This window comes from Staurois parvus, unplaced genomic scaffold (assembly GCF_062004578.1).
Source record: "Staurois parvus isolate SC_StPar_1 unplaced genomic scaffold, SC_StPar_1.0 ptg000717l, whole genome shotgun sequence".
NCBI lineage: Eukaryota > Metazoa > Chordata > Amphibia > Anura > Ranidae > Staurois > Staurois parvus.
In genome coordinates this window covers 835387-858081 of record NW_028318513.1, presented here as the reverse complement: position 1 = coordinate 858081, position 22695 = coordinate 835387, and the positions used below count along the sequence as shown (strand labels likewise).

Here is a 22695-nt window from a genome sequence, read left to right as displayed (position 1 = left end):
TCAGAAGAAATAAGATGTAGGACTGAATTGCTTGCAGATCCAAAACTGCCCCCTGACGTTATCTCCTTAGTTATTGAGATGCTGCTTCTCGAGTGATGTCCCACTGAGGACTACTTTCTGTTGGTGCAGAGTCCTGGAAGGAAATCCAATACCAGAATAAAATCCCAGTAGGGAACATTATTCCTCCTCAGGGCAAAGTCTCAGTACCAACCTCCTGAAATACTCCCCTGGTAGCTCACACGCTCATATTCCCTGTTGAAAGTTGAAATGACTGAAATTTGAGCCCTTACAAAACAGGGCTGAGCCCCAAATCCAGATCTGTGTGAGGAAATTATAGCAACTGGGCGACTCCCGGCTTGCTAGGATCAAAATCCTGCTCAGCTGCGAAGACTGTGAACCTGTTCCAGACTTCGGAGTAAATAGCATTTGTTGACATCCTTCCTGAAATCCTGCCAGGATTTACCACTGCCAGTCCTCTGATCCTTCCCTCTCATTTTCCAGTCCATCCTGGGCCAGGTGTCATGGAAACACTGGTAACTGAAGTGCTTGGTCCAGACTCCAGTTCCATGGCTAGGGTAAAACTCAGACCTACAGGCCAATCGGGCATGCTTATTATCACAAGCAGGGCCCTCAAATCCCTTTTGTATTGTTGCTGTATTGTCTCCTGTTATATTGTAAAGCGCTGAGAAAACTGTTGGTGCTATATAAATCCTGTATAATAATAATCACAGTGAGACTCTCGGACAACAGTCCCCCCTGGAACTTTATGACCAAAGGCAGTAGAGGAAAGCCATTTGCTAGGCGACTAGGGTGAGTGAGAGCATCCACTTCCTCCACCAACGGATGACGGTAGCAAGAGAGGCACCTTGTGAAAGGATGGTGATGCAAACAGGATCAACTGAGGGAGGCCCCATGCTTGAGTTATATGGGCAAGATCTTTTCAATTAAAGACCCCTTCACAGGGAAGCAAAAACAGACCCTTCCTGAATTCCAGAAGAAACACCGCCTCTAGCCTCTGAAGATTACATTTGGTCAGGGACAAGACAGTTTGATTTCCATTGGAACCTGGCATTTAGTTTCCTTTATTTCTAAACACATGACACTGCTGTTGTGTTGACCACCTGCAGAATATCCAGTCAAGCCTGAATGTGAGGTGACAGCACACATGGAAACTGTAGGTGGTGATCCATCTTGTAACACAGGCATCGGTGACAATGGTCTGGGAATATGAACCTATCATACGGGATCGAGTTATTCCCCTGTCACACCCATAACCAAAGGCTTCTGTGCATCTGATGAGAAGTCCTTTGAATTGGCTCAAGTGCCACCTTCTGTGTTGCAAAAATTAAACTCTTTGGAACATCCAGAGAATCCACTGTGCCCAGGGTTGCATAGGGATGCAAGATATCGTTTCCAGGAGACCCCTGCATTGGGAAGCTTGACAAAACTGACAGAGCTACCACATACTGAAGATTCTCCCTGCTGCTTGGCCTATTCTAAAAAGGAGCAGAGAAGTACTCATTCGAGCATTGAAGTGGGCTTCTGTACTGATGACTAGATGGGTCTACTCCAACTGTTTTGACACCTCCTATCCAGCCAAAACCTCTTAGTCTGGCTGGATGAATACTTTTTTGAACTAGTATGTGATCTGGGCTCTGGGCCAACAGTAGAATACCATCCAAATAATGATGTATGCAAAGCACCCCATTTTCTCAGAGAGGCTACACAGAGATTAGGACCTCCGTAATGGTCATCTGTGAGGTGGGCCATGAAGGAAGGTATATGAACTGGAATTGTCTATCCCCCACTGAGACTCTGTTTCTTTAAACTCAGCACCAGTTGGGACTTTGGTCTTCTTTGTACAGACACTGAAGAGAATAAAAGGTCTGTAAGGGAGGACTTAGAATCATTACCCTTTGCAGCTGTATAATATTGATGTACTGAAAGAGGACATCCACTTCCTTTAGCGGAAAATATTACTCTAGTCGGGATGAAGGAAAATTCTAGAGGGCGATGTCTGAATCACCAAAAGTAACCGAGTTTTACCATAGAAGGCACCCATGGATCCCAAAAATGGGCTTTACCATCTGTGCGTATAATCAGCCACTCTGACCCCCCACCACACAAGCCTGGAAATGGGGTCTTTTCAACAAGACTCCTGTAGGGGATATAAGGAATTAATAGGACCATGGCTATTCTTTCTTCAGAAAGATGCACACTCTTCCATCTGCTCTTGAAGTTTCTGGCAAAGTGGTCTTGAGTCCTGGAATGTAAAGTGGGCTAAACTAGTCAAAAGAACTCACCTGAGCCTTGACCACCTATGAAGAGGAAGACCAGACTAACCACTGACCGCTCTTGGAATAGTTCTTAGCGTAGGGATGTACGTGTAACTCTTAGTTGTGATTAATAAAGAGTATATGACATTCCAAGGATATATGCTGCTCTATGAAACTTAATGTTATACTGCAATCAGAAGCCAACTGCAAGCTCCATCCATCTGCAGAGCAACTGAGGACATCTAGGTCTGAGCAGAGAATAATCCCATCCAATCTCTGGTCAGAGGAAAGCTTATCATTTAGGCACTTACAACCACCCTGCCTGTGGACAGGAATGTTGACCAAGGACAGGGCCTTTTAGCCCTCCTTGCTGTCACTGAATGCAATGCCATGGCTGCTATGCTGCTTCCTCGGCTGGCAGTGGGTGCACAGGCAGCTTCCTATGAATGACCCGGAAGAAGATCATCAGAACGGTTGCTTGTGCTGGAGGGAGCAGGAGAGAAGTATGAATCCTGAGGAAACGGGGCTGTGCAGAGCAGGCCGGACACCATTATAGTCTTAAACCTGTATCCGGCTGGTGGTTTTTTTATCAATGAATAGTCCCAGCCAACACCAGTATTTTGAAGCTGCCAGTATATTTGCACTAGCTGCTGGTGACTAGTTGCTAAGGCCTCATCCACATGGTGTTGGTTTTTACCAACAGGCAGGTGAAGTTAGCATTGCTGTGCATATGGCTGCAATGTTGTGTTGTTGCCAACATTTTATAAAGCATGTAGTGATTGGTATTCAGTGCTGCCTGTCAAACATGAGCATTAGGGCTTGTTTGCATGTTCAGCAAACATAGCAGCTCCTCTGAAAAGTGGTCCCACTAGTCACTATTCGGAGGACATTTAACAGTTTCGAAGCATCCACAACTTTGCAGTGGAGTGCAGTGCTGTAATGTGTGTATTACTGCAACGCATGTTAGGTACATCAGCATGTGGCAGTGCCATTATTTTTAACAGACGGGTGGTATTTTTCTGCTGGATAGAGTATAATTTTGCTGCTGCTTACTAATGAAAAACTTCATACCAGTACTGCCACTCCTCTTGAAACAACCTCTTCTTCATCCTGCCATTCAGGGGAGAATGGAAGGCCGTGCCTTGAAAACGTGAAGCATGTTCTGACTTCAAAAGGCAGTCATCTGGGTCATCCCATTCTGGGCCTGTTACCCTAGTGAATGACTAGACCAAAGAGACACTTGAACCCTGCTTAGCCATTTCAAAGAGGATGATCGACCTCCTACCTCTGGTGAAGCCAGGTGCAAGGCAAAGGTGAATGGCTTGGATAAAGGTGTCCTCTGAGCCAGGATGGCTGTGATGGGCTCAGGGCCTCTTTGGTTAGGAGGGCTAACTGTGGTGCTCTGTACTCTTCTGCAGGGCTGTGTTCATGACATTGTGCCCGGAGTCCGCTGGCATAAGTGGCTGGAAAACTCCGAGGATCATTAACTATTTGTCCATGAAAGACCATGGCTTGCTGGCTCCCAGTGTCCTTTGTCCTTCGGTCTCAGTGAAAATATCAACAGACATGTTAGTATGGTAATAGGTCTGCACTGCAGGCTTAGCACTTCTTATCCTTTGTCACTGTTTGACAGGAATACCAACACCCACTGAGAACTTTATGTGCACCCTGGGTGAGACTTGTGGGGCTGTATGAGACGCTGTCCACACTGGACTCGTCATGACATGGCAACGCTCTTTTCGTTTGACCTTAAGCAAGAGTGCGAGTGGGCTAAGTTGTACCAGCAGATGAAGGCCACGCTCATGGAAAGGCAGTTTTATTGCCCTCTTCTTACCACACTGATGGTCCCTATCTGAGCACATGGAGGTCTTGTTTAAGAGGCAGAAGGCTCATGCTGGAGCAAGGATGTCCGCACTGCGCAGAAAGTAAAATGAAAGAGACTCAGAGAAAGAAGAAGACAGATTATAGACATGTGCCTGAAGCACATCCCTCCTCCCCCATTCACCTGCAGTGTAAGCAAGGGAAAACAGAAGATGTTTCCAGTGCAAACCCACCTTGCACATGCGTGAGCCTGGACATGCCATAACAAAGATGGTGGTCACAAGAGACCTTGTGCATAGTGTATGCATGGACGCAATAGCCAGCCATGAGATGCAAAACCCGGACCGGATTGTGCACGCATGCTGGTCACAGGAAATGTCACAGGTGAAAGGAAAAAACTGCTGACAAAAGAAAACATCCCAATCACTCCCACAAAGGAGAAATAACTAAACCTAATGGAGGTAGAGGCAAGGGAGGAAAACAAAAAGGGATAGCACTAACCTGTGGGAGAAAAGAAAAAAGGCAGCATTAACTCCAGCACCATGATTCTGCTCAGCTGTGCAGAGAAACACCTGTAGCATGGACTGCAGCATACAAACGCCAGCTCAGGAGCAGCACATGAGATTCTGACATCTCTGGTTAGTGAGCTGCTCAGCTCCAAAATACCACCAGAAGGGGCTCCCCACCTAGTACATTTAGCAACCTAAGATGCAGGCCTGCGTCTGAACCCAGACGAACTCCGACTCAGTCGGCAGGTAGGGACGTATTGTAACATCACGGTCTTGCAGGTGTAGATCTTGAGGGCAAAAAGAAGATTGGGGGAGGTTGCTCTCAATCAGACTTTTATAGATTTACACAGGTCCTGTGAGTGGATATAGGGGCGAAGCTATATCACATGTATACTGGCATTGTTGGCATCAGAAAAATGCTAATAGGCTAAAGCAGTGTGCATGGACACATAGGATAACACTATTTAGCTTCCAGAAGCAGAAAAAAATGCTGATAATAGCTTCTAGGAGCTTAAAAATATGCTAATGCGCATGGAGCCTATATCGGCGTTGTTTTGGGGATTTTTTTTGTTTTCTTTTCTGCCAAGGGAACTGGCATTGTTTCTTTATCTTACATCACAGGACATAAAGCAGGCTATAATAACGACTGTCAGTTATATGCCATCTTTAGGTGAATGTACACTGGCTGACCAATCAAACAGAAAGTCCTCCCCCATATAACCACACAGGAAGTACTCCGTTTTTCACTGGAGTCTGTAATGTGGATGTTCACTGAACATGTGCTGCATATGGTCTTCAACGATTCTACTGAGAGTCAAGGGCCTCAATCAGATCCATAAGTTGTTAGCTAAAATGGATGTTACCCGTGCCTCGCTGGATAAGGAGAAGAATCCACGGGGTTTTGCCTGTAATGCGGTTTTACGATGCAGGACCCTGCATTCTTGGTACCCTATGCAGTGTGATCTGAGCAATGCGCTTCTGGTAGGGTGCTCTATGGGTCCAAGGCTGTGGCCCCCATTTTCTATGTATATGTGTTTATGTATGTAATACCTAATTTTGGCCACTTGAGGAAGTTTGTTACTACCTGTGCGTGCGTGTGCTCGCGCATGTGCAGTAGCAGCAAGAAGAGGATGTCGGCCATATTGTTTACATAGGACGCTGCCTGTTACATGTGAGCTTTTGCAGTCGCTGCTGCCTCTGCTGTTACTGCTGCTGGACCCTGGAAAGATAGCCAGGACACAGGGCAGGTTATTCTAAAGGGCACATGAGTACTCCCCTGGGAGGTCAGGCAGGAGGGTTGTGCTGCTACCTTCTGTTTTTCATTGGACTGCATTGGAGTGTGTTGCTTCACTTTTAAGCAGGTCTATTGTGTATACTGTGTTTTGATTAAATTCTTACACAGTTCTTGCAACACTAGTTGAGGTAATGTCACCCAGAAAGTGGTGTGGGGAAGGTACAGCAGCAAAGGGTGCAAATGCACCAGCGCCAGGTCCTGTGGAGCCTAGCTGAAGTTCCACTATGTTATATCCTCTCCTGAAACGCCAAGGGCAACAGGTCCACCTGAGACGCTGCGTTTATCCAGCTTTATGGCTTCTACCGGTGCGTCCTTTTCAGTGTATATAACTAAGGAGGATCTTGCATCAGCTTGAGCCGGGTTAGAAGACAAGATTGCTGGGATGGTTGCATCGGTGGCTCAGGGGGTAAGAAGCGGGAAAGATCCCCATCTTTGGACCCACCAGTCCTTGAACAAAAGTGGTTGGAACCTGAAGATGAAGATGCAGTAGAAGATCTTGAAGAGGGTCAAGCGATTGATTCTCTGTCAGAGGAGTCACAGCCTGATGAGAAGCAGGGGGTTTCTGCTTCTCAATCACAGATGTTATTGGTTAAGACACTCACTGAGATGGTTCAGTCAGGTTTCCAGTTACCCCGAGTAGAGGCATCTGAGGTCTCTTATTCCTCTTTGGGTTCATTAAAGCCATCTCAAAGTATTCGGGCATTTCCAGTGCATCCTCTTTTGGAGCAAGTTATGTATGCTGACTGGGAGCAACCAGACAGAGGTATTTGTTCCGCCTAAAAGAGTTTGTAAGAAAGTGGGGCATGCTTGGGGTAGACGCAGCTGTGTCTTCCCTGAATAAACATTTAACTTGTCCTGTGGATAATACCCAGGTGTTTAAGGATCTAGCAAATAAGAAATTAGTATCGCTCCTCGAGGCTTCCTTTTCCCTGGCAGGGGCTACCATACAACCAGTGGTTGTTGCTGTCGGTATCTGTAAAGAGTCTGAATGACCATGATAAACAGGTGGTTAAAAGACCATCTATCTTGGAGGAAGATACGGCTGTTTGGCAGATTTATGACCAGCCTTGTGTTTTGCAGTTGATGCCCTTAAGGATTTGATTCAGCAGATCTCTCGCATGGCCATTCTGTCGATACACATGCGCAGGATCTTGTGGTTAAAGAGTTGGGTGGTGGAACTACTGTGCAAAAGATTGTTTGCGGGTTTTCCCTTTCATGCAGAACATTTGTTTGGGGAAGACCTAGACAAGTATATCCAGAAGATCTCAGGGGGGAAAAAGTACGCTTTACCCTTTTAAGAGAAAGTCCAAACATCCAACCTTTTAAGGGGTCAGACCCTTCGGTGGTTGGTGCATCTTCTGGTAGGTAAGCATTTTGCTGTACACAGGGCTATGCATCTAAAGAAAAATTTCAGGGCCAGGGCCAGAAAATACCCTGGGTGCAGAAGCCCGCCAGGTCAGATTTTAAGATCGCTTCACTTGTGTGGTGGAGAGAAGACTTTTTTTTGTTTTTTGCGGAAATCTGAGAAGAGCTGATCCAGGACAAGTGGTCACTGCTATAGTTGCTCAGGGGAACAAACTGGAGTTTCGGGGAATTTCTCCTCTCTGTTTCTTAAGGTCCAATGTATCCACAAATCCATTGAGAAGGAATTCTTTGTTTCACGCACTCGACCGGCTGTTGTTCCAGGGCGTGATTGTGGAAGTTCCAGTGGACTAAAGGTTCCAGAGATTTTATTCAAATCTATTCACCGTTCCAAAGTTGAATGGGGATGTAAGACTTATTCTAGACTTAATGGGGCTGAACTGGTTCCTAAAGATTCATTCATTTTGGATGGAGTCAGTCCGGTCAGTAGTTGCATCTTTACAAGTGGGAGACTTTCTAGCGTCCATAGACATCAAGAACGCACACTTGCATGTGCCAATATTTGCATTTGGAATTTTGGTCAAAGCAGTGAATATTGCAGTGCAGTGTTTTTTAAATGTTTAATTATGCACTTGGGGCAAAATCCTTTCATAGAGTACAATATTGAGGGTAGTGTTAGCCATAAATACAGAAGACAAAGATTTTGGAGTGCTTATTAAAGGTGATTGCAAATAGAATTCTGGGGTGCTTCACTAGAAAGGTCAGCAGCAGGTGGAAGGAGGTCCTAATTCCCCTATATAGATTGTTAATGGGATTTCATTTAGAACACAAATATATATTGATAAAAATGGAACAAGTCCAGAGACGGGCAACAAAATTGGTGAAAGCTCTAAGGGAGAAACTTCATATGTACAGTTTGGAGAAAAAAGAGGGAAAGTTAGGGGGGGACATAACTAAAACTTTTAATCCTTTCATTGCCAGTGATCTAAAAGCTAGGGCAGCACAGAGCTGCTTCCAGCTGGCCACCTCAGTAACTTTTACATAGCTGGTGTTCCCTCTTCTGCTATAAGCTCATGGTCACTTCAGTGACTACGAACTTCAGAAGACTCTGAATAAAATAATATCTGTGGTCTGTGGCTGACAAGCTGCTGATCGCAGCTGTGCACCTAAAATGTGACTCCCTGCCACTGCTCTGCCCTGTCTCTTCTGTTCTCCAGCTGATCCACGATCCCCTGCCACTGTCATCTCTCTCTGCACCCTACCTAAAATGCTCCCACCCTGCCACGCTTATCTGCCCCCCCCCTTCCTGCACAGCACCAATCCCTCTGTGGCCATCCCGCAGTGCTGCCTGCTTCCCCTCCTCTGTTTCCGCTGACTTCAGCTGCTGTAGGGGAGTCTTAGGGAGTTTGAACTCTCCAAACAGATATAGACTCTGTCTTCAGTCCCTGTCTCTGTCTCAAAAAAGAGATATAATGGGTCTGTTTAGACCCCTGATATCTCACCAAAATCCCCCAAAAGGGCTGTAAAAAATTAATTTAAAAAATTGTATAAAATTAATAAAAATATGTAAAAAAAAACAATAAAAAACCATAGTAAGGTCTCATTCAACAGTTTACACCTGTGCAAGGCCGTGTTTACCCGCATGGGGATGCACAGGTGTTTCCCCATGCAGACAGTCCCATTACTGTCAATAGCATCACTTACTGCTCTTTCCATCTAAATTGGTAACATAACTTCAGTATGTTTTTATGAAAACTACATCTTTTTTATGAGAAAACACTTGACTGCTTATTGGGTCCATATGATGATATGGAAGAATGTTTAAAAAGTGTGTGAGTTGCTTCATAAGACAGTTGTAAATGGTGGATGTTAGCACAGACACATATCATGTTGACTAGTGATATTAAAGTGAGATTGGCCCAGACCGCAAACTATTGGGAGTATTGCTTTAGGAGATTAGCTAATATACATGTTAGTAGCCCTTCCTTCTTCTGAAAGGCAAAATTAAAAGGCTATGTTTAGGGATGTAAGCAGGTCTACCATTACAAATTGTACCAGGTTTGTTGTTTAATCAAGCCTTCAGCACATTTGTGGACTTTTTCACATGAGAACTCGTACCACAAAAACAATCATAATTTCATTTCTTTATCAAAATGCATGGCAGCTCTGTGCTATTCCAGTACTATGCCCCAAAACATAGCACTTACTGTGAGTGTGCTAGTAATTAAATATATCTGGCTATTTTGTAGAATATTCATTGCAATTTTTTGTTTCAGTGGGAGCTGCATGATGCCTGTAATGTAATGGATGAATTTCTGTGTATAGATAAAAGCCACACTTTTTTTTTTTTATTGTTTTGAATAAGTGAGGGTTAGAACCTCTCTTAGGTCTTTATTGCCATTTTTGTCCCTGCTGAAAAATTTATTTTTCTTCTTGTCAGAACAAAAAGTCATTTGTCTTTTCTCCCAATGGAAACACAGACAAAAACACATTTTTAGTAGAGCGAGAAAGAGTTAGGACTTCTAAGAATGGTTTTATTGCTGTCCCAATGACAACTGCACCCCCAATTTCTTGTACAGACGTCACATGGACCAAAATCTCTTCACTGTTGTCTGCTTTGCTATATCCAAATCTAAAAAAATTCTACAGCAAAAAAGCATTCATACCTATACACCTGTTTTTCTTTTTTTTGTGCACTATTATAAAAGTTTGTCACGAGATGACATGGCTTCAGTGGGCCTCCAACACGTGTAAATGCAATTTTTTCGCAACATGCAGCAACGTGTCATGGGCAGCTGACTGAGCACCATTTAAATAAGTGGTGTGTGTCAGACAGTGCATTGCTATTTTTTATAGTGTGTGTTATAATGCATAAGTATGAATGTGGAGCTCAGACCCAAGCACTGCTTCAAATGTGGCTAAATAACTGGTATTCTTTTAAAGCTGCTCTTCTCAGAACAGCCACTGTATTACACAATTGCAATACACATTTGCATATTTAAAAATATGAGATATATAATATGTGAGAAAATACTATGACTTGCTATTGAAAAAAATCATTGTGAAAATTTATATTTACATTTTTCACTTTCTCCAAGCATTCGGAGAACTATTTTTTGTGGATGAGCCACATTGTATGTTTTTCCAGGTCCTGCCAAAATGACAGCTTCTTAAAGTGAACTTTCACTTGCCCTGGCAATTCACCTCACCAGGAACCTCATGGCCAGAGGTACTTGGGGAGAAGAGGAAACCTAGGCTAGGCAACAATCCCATGGCTGAGTTTGTGAGTGTCTGTGCTCTCTGCCAGCTAGTAAGGGTAGCAAGTAGGAAACCTGGATGCCATGTGGTTAATTGGGAAGCCAAAGAAACTTGGTTGAGAAGAACCCCATAACTGAGTGATCTGTGCAAAGGTATCCGGATCCACTCGGGATCATGGAAAAATCTGAAGAGACAGTCCACCTCTACATTCTCAGAACCTGGAGGGCATGCTGAATGAAGATCCTTAAGATTTTCTTGTGCTAAAATCATAGCAAGTTCCATTTCTCTGAGGAGGGTCCTGCAGTGGGTCCACCCATTCTTCTCTTCCGTTCAATAACCGGCCTCCAATCTCGAGTCTTCTTTTGAAGGAGAAACCGAGGAGAGTAGAACCTTATATATCTCTTGAGTGGAGTACTGGTACTATCACCTGCTGACCTGGAACTTGAGTCCCTAAATCTGGATTGGGCTAATTTAGTAGATCAAATCTGCTGAGGCCTCACGCGGAAGGTCTTTACCACCACTTTAATGCATGTAGTGCAGGGGTGTCACTGTGGCCCTCCAGCTGTTGCGGAACTACAAATCCCATGAGACATTGCGGGGCTGACAGTTAAAAGCAGGACTCCCAAAGGCAGAGGCAAGATGGAACTTGTCATAGAAAAAATAGTGTAGCGCTCTTATCATATAAAGAAATATGTGCCAAATACACAATATAGAATCCTAAAATAAATAAATAAATATATTGTATTCCTTCATAAATAATAGTAAAAAACAGATATAATTAGTGCCAGACTAAAATCTATCACCCACTTAAAAAACACATACCCATATTTGATACAAATAGTAAGTGACTGACTGATAATAAACACAAATATGTACCGTATATACTCGAGTATAAGCCGACCCGAATATAAGCCGAGGTACCTAATTTTACCACAAAAAACTGGGAAAAACTATTGACTCGAGTATAAGCCGAGGGTGGGAAATGAGGCACCCCATTATTGGTGTCAGTGGAATAGAGCCCCATCATTGGTGTCAGTGGGAGGAATAGTGTCCCATCATTGGTGTCAGTGGGAGGAATAGTGTCCCAACATTGGTGTCAGTGGGAGGAATAGTATCCCATCATTGGTGTCAGTGGGGGGGTGGAGGAATAGTGCCCCATCGTTGGTGTCAGTGGGGGGTAGGAAAAGTGCCCCATCAGTCAGTGTCAGTGGGGGGGGGGGGGGGAATAGTGCCCAATCGTTGGTGTCAGTGGGGGGGAGGAAAAGTGCCCCATCGTTGGTGTCAGTGGGAGGAATAATGCCCCATCATTGGTATCAGTGACACCAATGATGGGGCACTATTCCTCCCACTGACACTTGCTGACCCCTGTTCCAGTATGGTGCTGCTGCAGCCAGCATATGTGGTTGCAGCAGCACCTAAGCACGGCACACTTACCTGCATCTCCTTCACTCGATTTTCGCGGGGCCGCTTAGCTCCGCCTCCTCGCCGGTGATCGGCCGCCTGTGTGCCTTTCCTGAGCTACAGTTCTGGCGGCCAATCACCAGTTAGAAGGCGGAGCCGAGCGGCCGCGCGAACATCCAGTGGACGAACCGAATGAAGGAGCAGCCGCGCTTCCTGGACCGGATCGTCGTGGGACCGGAGCCAGGTAAGAGACAGCAGCCCCCTGCCCACTCCTGTACTTAGTTTCCCTTCCGTTCTGTCCCCCTGCTAGACATCTGCAGACGTTGACTCGAGTATAAGCCGAGGGGGCCGTTTTTCAGCACAAAAATGTGCTGAAAAACTCGGCTTATACTCGAGTATATACGGTATATAGTGCACACACACCTATATTAAACAAGAAAAATCCAAAGAAACTATATCCAGTAAGAAAACTATACAATATAATTCACAGTGCTCACACAGTGCAAATAAAATGTGTCCTCTCTGTTGAAAAACACTCTTAGCAATGTCCTTTGTGGAAAAAAATAAAATCATGCAATGTGAAATGGTGATACATCCGTGATTGTGTCAAAAAACACTCTTCTAATAACGGCTAGATTGCCTCCTCACCTCCTCCCAATGACCCCAAAGGGCCAACAGGCTTGCAGGATCACCCTGGATCCTTGGTTTATAATGACCAGCAGCTTCCTTCCTTCCTTTCCTGGATCTCCTTATTGGGGCTCCTATTGCCCCTGATCAGCCAAGGTGGTTTCTGAAGGGTAATAGCTCACCAGTCCAGTGAGCCAAGAAAAAACTCTAAGTGTAGTACTTCAAACCACTTGTTTATTTAAAAGGTCAAGAGTAACACTCACATTTTAAGCAGTCCTCCCTCCTCACTGATGTGTGGGTACACTGCATGTGAATGGGACTTCCTGGGTGTAGCAAAATGGCGTCGCACGCCGGAAGTGCGTCACCATGCACCGGAACTACGATACCCCGAGGAAGTCACGAGCAGACGGTGACGTAATACGTAGGTTCGCGAGTCCGTAGTTCCGGTGCGTGGTGACGCACTTCCGGCGTGTGACGCCATTTTGCTACACCCAGGAAGTCCCATTCACATGCAGTGTACCCACACATCAGTGAGGAGGGAGGACTGCTTAAAATGTGAGTGTTACTCTTGACCTTTTAAATAAACAAGTGGTTTGAAGTACTACACTTGGAGTTTTTTCTTGGCTCACTGGACTGGTGAGCTATTACCCTTCAGAAACCACCTTGGCTGATCAGGGGCAATAGGAGCCCCAATAAGGAGATCCAGGAAAGGAAGGAAGCTGCTGGTCATTATAAACCAAGGATCCAGGGTGATCCTGCAAGCCTGTTGGCCCTTTGGGGTCATTGGGAGGAGGTGAGGAGGCAATCTAGCCGTTATTAGGAGAAGAGTGTTTTTTGACACAATCACGGATGTATCACCATTTCACATTGCATGATTTTATTTTTTTCCACAAAGGACATTGCTAAGAGTGTTTTTCAACAGAGAGGACACATTTTATTTGCACTGTGTGAGCACTGTGAATTATATTGTATAGTTTTCTTACTGGATATAGTTTCTTTGGATTTTTTTTGTTTAATATAGGTGTGTGTGCACTATATACGTATTTGTGTTTATTATCAGTCACTTACTATTTGTATCAAATATGGGTATGTGTTTTTTAAGTGGGTGATAGATTTTAGTCTGGCACTAATTATATCTGTTTTTTACTATTATTTATGAAGGAATACAATATATTTATTTATTTTAGGATTCTATATTGTGTATTTGGCACATATTTCTTTATATGATAAGAGCGCTACACTATTTTTTTCTATGATGTATTGACACTGTTTTGGTATCCGTTTTTGAGTGTTGGCAGCTTTAGACTAGGTTGTATACTTTCATTTCATAGCGCAGGAGGATCTCTGACCATTTGTCTATCTCTTTAAGATGGAACTTGTAGTTTCTCAACAGCTGGAGGGCCGCTGTTTGACAGCTGTGATATAGTGCATTCATTTTTGTATATTAATTTTTAATTTAATTTCTCTTTAAGAACTATTTGAATATTATGAACTATATAATGGAATGTGTTTAACCATATATTGATCTTACAAAAGTTTTTTCAACACACATGTTTTTCAAACTATTTTTAACAAGAAAAAAAGGTGGAGCTAGAAAAAAGGTTAGAAAAATGTTGACCTACAAGTTACACATAAACCTTTATAATCTGATAAGTTCAAAGACAAATTGTACTGAGCGCTCTTGTATGAGTATAGCAGATAGAACACCTAAGGCAACCACAATGCCTTTAAATGCAAAGTATAAACGTAAATAATATAGCGCAGCGCTTAAAATTAGAATCATAATGCAGCAAAAGACAGCACAAAGCAGCAAATAAAAGTCAATTAAGTATCCACGGTGCTCTCTAGAATGGTGAAAATATCCAGAGCTTTTCTGCCTCAAATGATAGAAATGCGCACTTACCAGAAACGCATGGATTATGCGCATGTAGGAATAATCATCCTAGATGTTAGATCCGTCAAAGACCAGGTGGTAGGCATCCTTCTCATGGTGGGTCATCCAGAGCTCCAATTCAGGTCCAGAGATCCCCTTAAGGTCAGCCAGGTAATCCTCTATGGTGGTGATGATCCCTCCTCTAGATGGTACAGGCACCTTCTCTGTGGGGGTAATAGCTCCACACAGGAGCCCCAAAAACAGGTGCCAGAGATAGTGTAGTATGTTCCCAAAAAGTATTTATTGGTAAGGTAAAAGCAGAGTAGTATGCATATCACAAGAACTGAATATCAGTGAAAACAGCAATACTGACACCAACAAAGATGGCCGCCGGGCCTCCTCGTGGCTCTGGCGGTGAAATGTCACGCTCTGCACAGCTGGATATTTTCACCATTCTAGAGAGGACCGTGGATACTTAATTGACTTTTATTTGCTGCTTTTTGCTGTCTTTTGCTGCATTTTGATTCTAATTTTAAGCACTGCACTATATTATTTACGTTTAAACCTTTATAATCTGTTTCACTGTCTGACCTGAATAATTTGTGAAAATAATATTAACCACATTTATTCAAGCTGTTTGTTTCATAGGTATAAGTTATAGTTGATGTCCTGTAAATGACCTTGAAAAAGTTGCACTTGTCTGAACTGTTTAAAGCTGAACTCCAGGCAAACTGCTAAATTATAGGTATATGAGCTATTTTTTACTGGCCAGATGATCTGTAATTGTCCCATTACTTTTGTGATTCATACACCTCTGTCTAATGTATTCCAGCTGTATCTATTCAGGTAGGCCCTTGCAGTACATACTTGTTAAAAGATCTAAAGGAGATTGTACAGGCAGATTGGAACATGTATGGTGAGATTTATTGTGGATTCCTACATGTGCGTTGCGGATTGAAGCTCAGGTTGCACAGCTAATTGACACAGTAGTTCAGCAGTTCAGGCCAGGTTTAGATCAGGTTTAAGTCAGGATTTTATCCTTTTCACAACTGATGACGTGTGGTTTAGAAACGGTTCCCATAGAAGCCAATAACCTGTAATCTGCACCTGAACCAGACTGCACTGCTCAGAAATCATTCAGGACTCTTTCTGAATCCGCACTTCCAGTGTACTGGACATATCTGAACAGGCACCATAGGAAGCAATATTATTTCACATGTCATGTGGATTGGATGCGGTTCAAACCGCATCCAATCCACATATATCTGACCCGGCACTCATAGATGCTGGACACGGAGAGGATAAATACTATTGTGCAACCAATTTAAAATTCAGTTCCTCATATTTTTCACTAATAGGAGTATGGCAAAACCTCAGTGCCATGACAAAGTCATCTAGCACCCAAGGCAAAGATACCAAACCAGTCTTTCTTCCAGAAAATAAAATCCTCTCTGTAGGATCCCATGCTTAGATCTTAACAAGAAGTCATTCCTCAGTGAGATTTTCTATGTGAGTTATGGGCCTCATGGTAGCTTCATTCAAGGCTGTCCCCTTTGCTCAGTTCCATTCAAGGACTTTCCAGTGCAGCATCTTGTATTCCTGGAACAAGCGTGTTCTTTTTCTTGTCCTCTTTATGCACCTCTCCAGTCAAGCAAGGCACTCCCCTGCTTGGTGGATTTCTAATCCAGCCTTGACAATGGTGAAGTTGTTTCTACCATAGCATTGAAGGATAACAACAGATCCCAGCCTCACAGGCTGGGAGGACTGTTCCAGTCCCTCACAATTCAGGAAACCAGGTCATCCAAACCAAGCTCCCTATCAACAGCCTGGAGTTTAAAGTGATATAACTAGCTCCAAATCACTGGACCCTCTTCTTCAGGGTCACATGATCAGGGTACAGTCAGACATCTTCAATCCTTGGCTTATATCAACCACCAAGGGGTACCAGGAGTCAGGCAGTCTTAATGTAAGTAACTCTGGTCATTTCATAGGAGAGAAACAACGTCCAGCCTTCTCTGTTATTCACATCACAAGTAGACATTTGGAAGCTGGATTACCTCATCGGTCACTGCCTGGACCAAGGGTGATAGTCTTTTCTTCCTGACATCTTCAATATCCTCTGGCAGAAATGGGGAACTCCAGATGTGGACCTCCAGTAACGAGTTACCCGTGTTTGTAGCCAGGACCCTGAAACCTTCAGCATTGGCAGTGAATGCATTGATAACTCCCTGAACCTCATTCTTACAGCACCTCGTGCTTCCTTGGGATCTCTAATTTTGGTTCTCTCTGCTTTGCAGAAACCACCCTTTAAACACATCAGGGAGTGATATCTCCTGCACAGTATCCTTCTTAGTGGTCATCACATCTGAGCTAGCTACTCTTTCTTACAAGGAGCCATTCCTAATCTTTCACACAGACAAATTTTATTGCGCCCATGACCTCCGTTTCTATCCAGGGTGGTATCTACCTTCCACCTTAATATAGACACAGTCATTCTCTCTTTGTATCCTGCTCCAAAGCACCCCAAAGAGATTGCACTTCATTGTCTGGATGTTGTCAGATCTATCACCGCTTATCTAAAAGCCACAACTTCCATAAGAAAGATGGACTCTTTGTCTAGTTAGAGCCTCACAAAGTACATTCTGCTTCAAAATCCACTATTGCCAGGTAGAGAAGACAGCTCCTCTCAAGAGCACTCTAAAGCAGTGGTCTCCAAACTGTGGCCCGAGGGCCAGACACGGCCCTTTGCTTGCTTTGATCCAGCCCATGGGGTACTATTTTGTCCACTGATACCAACAATGGGACATAATTCCCCCTACTGACACCAATGAAGGGGCACAACGTGTCCCAATTACATCAACGATCGTGCCCTGTGACAACAGTAATGGGGGACAATTCCTCCCAAAGACATCAAAGATGGGGCCTAACGGCAGTAATGATGGGTCACAACAACCTTCCAATGACACCATTGATGGGGCACAATCCTACCACTGACACCAACGTTGGGGCACTATTTCACTGACTTCAAAGATGGGGTATTGTCTATTCCCACTGATATCAGGACTTTCTTCCCCCAATAGTGAGAGTCCGGCCCCCCTAAAGTCTTAAGGACAGTAAACTGGCCCTTTGTTTAGAAAGTTTGGAGACCCCTGTTCTAAAGGATTAGACACCACCAGCACTCTTACATGCTCATTCCACTAGATCATTCGGTATTGCCTAGGCATTCCGACACCAAGCTTCTGTTGCCCGGCTTTACAAGGTTGCCACCTGGTGTTTAGTTCATACCTTCACCAAGTTCTACCAGGTGAACATCCAAGCTTCTAATAATGCATTTTTTACCCACAACATTTTTGTATCAGCACTCTGAGTTGGGTCATATAACCTTTGTTTTCATTGAGCCTGTTGGCACAGTTGTTTGCCTTGTTGCCCATTCTTTTTATTCATTGGTTGGGGATGTATCAGGGTCTATGAATTTTGAGCCTGTACTGTTATGATTAGGATATGAGAAATTTTGACTTACCTGTAAATTCCATATCTTGGAGTACAGGGCATAGGCCACTCTCCATTCTGTCCCCGTGTTACTCTGCATTGCTTGCTAAAGAAAACTAAGGTCTAATGCACGGCTGAAAATTTCTACTTGCCTGCTTGGATTTGGCTAGTGGACATGTGGGGGTGAGTGTGTCCATGGCTAGCGCCAGGATAGGAGGGGCGATTAAATGCACTTTCCCCTGAGAAAAATCCTTGCGTTCAGCTAACATCCCTCCGGTGCCTTTTCCTGCCCCCATTCACCGCCAATGTTTTTGCCCTCTCTCCCTTCTCCCCCACAACTCTGCCCCGTCCCCTCCCTCTGCTTATATTTCCTGCACTGTTGGTCCAGGCTTGGGACTTGGTGCTCTTATGGGTCCCTGATTGTGCACCGGCTGTGGCGTTGCTACAGGGGGGGCAATTGTGCCCCCCATTCAGCTTATTCCTTCCCCCCGGGCAGACTATAGCAGGTGAAATCAACTGTCAGGAATGATAGGTGTGGCAGTGGGGGCAGTTGCAAGCACCGATCTCCCTGTATGGCTTTCAATGAAGCAGCTGAAATCCGAGTGGAGGAGAAGCGGCTTCCACCTGCTTAATTGAAAGCCATTATTATTATTATTATACAGTATTTATAAAGCGCCAACAGTTCGCTCAGCGCTGTACATTACAAAGGCCATACAGGAGGGTCAGTGCTTGTAACTTCCCCACCGCTGCACCGATCACCCCTGACCAATCATCCATCAGATTTTCCTTCTTTCTGAGTCCCCCTGTGTGCTCCTTAGTGCCCAGCCCCTTGCCCCATCCTCCTCACCAGTAGGAGAGGAGAGAGGCTGAATCTGCTCTGCCTCCCCCTATGCCCGACCACACTCCAGTTCGTGCAGCTTCTGAGAAGGGGATGTATGGGCAGGAAATTGTATCTCTTCCCCTCCCCTCTCTTCCCCTCCCTCTCTTCCCCTCCCCTCTCTTCCCCTCCCCTCTCTTCCCCTCCCCTCTCTTCCCCTCCCCTCTCTTCCCCTCCCCTCTCTTCCCCTCCCTTCCCCTCCCCTCTCTTCCCCTCCCCTCTCTTCCCCTCCCCTCTCTTCCCCTCCCCTCTCTTTCCCTCCCTCTCCTCCCCTCCCCTCTCTTCTCCTCTCTTCTCCTCTCCTCTCTTCCCCTCTCCTCCTTTCTCTTCTCTTCTCCTCTCCTCTCTTCCCCTCCTCTCCTCTCTTCCCCTCTCCTCTCTTCCCCTCTCCTCTCCTCCCTTCCCCTCTCTTCCCTTCCTCTCTCTTCCCCTCTCCTCTTCTCTTCTCTCTTCCCCTCTCCTCTTCTCTCTTCCCCTCTCCTCTTCTCTTCTCTCTTCCCCTCTCCTCTTCTCTTCTCTCTTCCCCTCTCCTCTTCTCTCCTCTCTTCCCCTCTCCTCTTCTCTCCTCTCTTCCCCTCTCCTCTTCTCTCCTCTCTTCCCCTCTCCTCTCCTCTCTTCCCCTCTCCTCTCCTCTCTTCCCCTCTCCTCTCCTCTCTTCCCCTCTCCTCTCTTCCCCTCTCCTCTCTTCCCCTCTCCTCTCCTCTCTTCCCCTCTCCTCTCCTCTCTTCCCCTCTCCTCTCCTCTCTTCCCCTCTCCTCTCCTCTCTTCCCCTCTCCTCTCTTCCCCTCTCCTCTCTTCCCCTCTCCTCTCCTCTCCTCTCCTCTCTTCCCCTCTCCTCTCCTCTCTTCCCCTCTCCTCTCCTCTCTTCCCCTCTCCTCTCCTCTCTTCCCCTCTCCTCTCCTCTTCTCTCCTCTTCGCCTCTCCTCTTCTCTCCTCTCTTCCCCTCTCCTCTTCTCTCCTCTCTTCCCCTCTCCTCTTCTCTTCTCTTCTCTCTTCCCCTCTCCTCTCCTCTCCTCTCTTCCCCTCTCCTCTCTTCCCCTCTCCTCTCCTCTTCTCTCCTCTCCTCTCTTCGCCTCTCCTCTTCTCTCCTCTCTTCCCCTCTCCTCTTCTCTCCTCTCTTCCCCTCTCCTCTTCTCTTCTCTTCTCTCTTCCCCTCTCCTCTTCTCTTCTCTTCTCTCTTCCCCTCTCCTCTTCTCTTCTCTCTCTTCCCCTCTCCTCTTCTCTTCTCTCCTCTTCTCTCTCTTCCCCTCTCCTCTTCTCTCTCTTCCCCTCCCCTCTCCTCTTCTCTTCTCTTCTCTCTCTTCCCCTCTCCTCTTCTCTTCTCTTCTCTCTCTTCTCCTCTCCTCTTCTCTTCTCTCTCTTCTCCTCTCCTCTTCTCTTCTCTCTCTTCCCCTCTCCTCTTCTCTTCTCTCTCTTCCCCTCTCCTCTTCTCTTCTCTCTCTTCCCCTCTCCTCTTCTCTTCTCTCTTCCCCTCTCCTCTTCTCTTCTCTTCTCTCTCTTCCCCTCTCCTCTTCTCTCTCTTCCCCTCTCCTCTTCTCTTCTCTTCTCTCTCTTCCCCTCTCCTCTTCTCTTCTCTTCTCTCTCTTCCCCTCTCCTCTTCTCTTCTCTCTCTTCCCCTCTCCTCTTCTCTTCTCTCTCTTCCCCTCCCCTTTCTTCCCCTCCCCTTTCTTCCCCTCCCCTTTCTTCCCCTCCCCTTTCTTCCCCTCCCCTCTCATTTATTCTGCACATTATTTCTTGTGATTCAGGCATCTATGTTGGAAGAGTCTCATCCCCAACCTCATTTGCAGTAGCAGTACAACTTAGTCATGATTACTGGTCAAGATACATCCCTGACTTGACAACGAAGGTCATCTCTCTGCTACGGACTTATCCCTCAGCTTCTAACAGCATGTTCCCCATAGGCACATGTGCATGCAGCAGAATCTAAATGGCTTCTAGTGCACACCCTTCTTTTACCAGTCAGCGTGCTACTGTGCAGGGGCATACAGGTGTTTTTATATCTATACACATTCAATTACTTGTACTAGTTGCAATTAAAACAAAATTCATATATTTGTTTAATCGTTCTGCATTAATTGGCATTCTTGTTATATCTGTTTGCAGTTTAGCTTTAAGTGCACTAAACAATTTTTACGTGTATCAGCTGCATGGCCAGTTATTGATCTCTATTTTTGTACATCAAATAAGGCACACCTCTAATTTATGTTTTTGTATTTTTAGGTTAAAAATCAATACATAAGGAGGAACATAAGTGCCAACCAGCAAAGTTCTCTCTCACCCCTTCATAAACAGGCCTCATGGCCACTTGCAAAGCCTCAGGACAAGAAGGTGGCTTGTCCAGCAGCCCCAGAGGTGATGCTGATGATTTGGAGCTAACAGAACTAGGACCACTCCTTGAAACAGGAAGAGAGAGAATTGGACAGACTTCAGGCTGTGTGAGTAAACAAGCATACTGCTTTCTGATATTACTTAAGATACAAAATATGAAAGTAACAATTACTATTGTAAGGATTCCAAGTGCTGATATCCAGCAAAAGCAGGGGTGATAGCTTCTGTGTATCAGAGACTGCTTCCAAACTAAGTTCAATTATACTAAAGTTTATTTAATAACAAAGCAAAAACCTTCCAAAACCATATACAAAGAATAGTGAGGCACACATGACAAGTGAAATCTACTACTAAAACTACCTAACAAAACAACTATTATACACTTTTATACAAAGCAAAGGGACAGATTGAGTAAGGAAGGGTCAGGCAAGCAAAACAAACAGCGTGTGAGGTGGGTCAGGAAGGGGGCCAGAGCAAAGATCAGGTACAGTGCCACTAGCAGGTGCTGTTGTTCCTGACAGTTCTCCCTCTTTAAGGAGCAGCCCCATGACGCTCCAATATGTCTTGGGCACAAAAGTCCACAACGTGATAGTGGTAAAACAGACAGTCTTTGAGAAGTCATTGGTAAATTAGTAGTACTCATCCAACCAGCTCTTGCAGATTGCCCTCTCCTGTAGTACAAGGAATTAGCAAGAAGGCTTGACCCCATGCATGTCCAATGAGAAGACTTCCCACTGTCAGAGTACAGAGATAAGCTGGATGCCCCACCTTCAGGGTCTGGCAACAGGCTTTACTATAACACATGACTCTTGATTTTCCAAGTCCACCAAAGCAATGGATTATCCCAACATTTCATGGTTCATTCAGAATTTAGCACTGGGGTCTTTAAACAGCACAGGTACTGTGATGCCAGGGTGTCTCACCATATTAGGACACTCCACGCCTGGGTAGCTAGACTTGTCACTAGTACCAGTTCTGCATATTTGAGGAAAGGATAGTGCTGGACACATAGGGTTATCTCGCTGTTATTGTTATCTTGAAGTATTGATGGTGATCCAAATGATCTGGTTCCCAGGCAGGTACCTTCTACACCCCAGAGGATCTGCACATCCTCCTTGGCTTGTAGTGCAATGTAACAAAAATTTAAATTGAAGTGCCAGACCACTACTAAGAGGCCCAGGTACACATTTATTCCAATAAAATCCAGGGATACAGTTCATAAAGTAGCCAATGCGTTTTGGGGGTCCAAGAGCACCCCATTCATCAGGGCTAGAAAGAACATATCAATCCGATAACCATACAATATCCCCTCCATGGGATCAGATTTAAAACCAAATAGTCAATAGTATTGGGGGGTGTAAAAAAAAAATTTAAAAATGTAGACAAATTTTGAGCCATTAAACTATACCATTTTGAAAAAAAAGATACATTTTGGGTAATAAGTTGACCTAATAAGAATAAATATATTAAAAAAAGAGTAAAATATATCTAAAAACTATATCATATTTTATTATAACTTTTCATGTGACAACACTGAAGAAATGACACTTTGCTACAATGTAAAGTAGTGAGTGTACAGC

At 44.8% G+C, this 22695-nt stretch overlaps 1 protein-coding gene across 1 annotated transcript in view; it reads left to right on the top strand.

Moving 5' to 3' along the window:
• The window catches only part of ADIPOR1 (adiponectin receptor 1), a 53055-nt gene that overhangs the window by 6065 nt on the left and 24295 nt on the right, over positions 1 to 22695 (top strand). Inside the window, exon 2 of the mRNA XM_089653634.1 lies at positions 21008 to 21222. Within this exon, the coding sequence (XP_089509760.1) occupies positions 21085 to 21222 (138 nt within the window). The 5' untranslated portion in view covers positions 21008 to 21084. The remainder of the gene's footprint in view (positions 1 to 21007; positions 21223 to 22695) is intronic.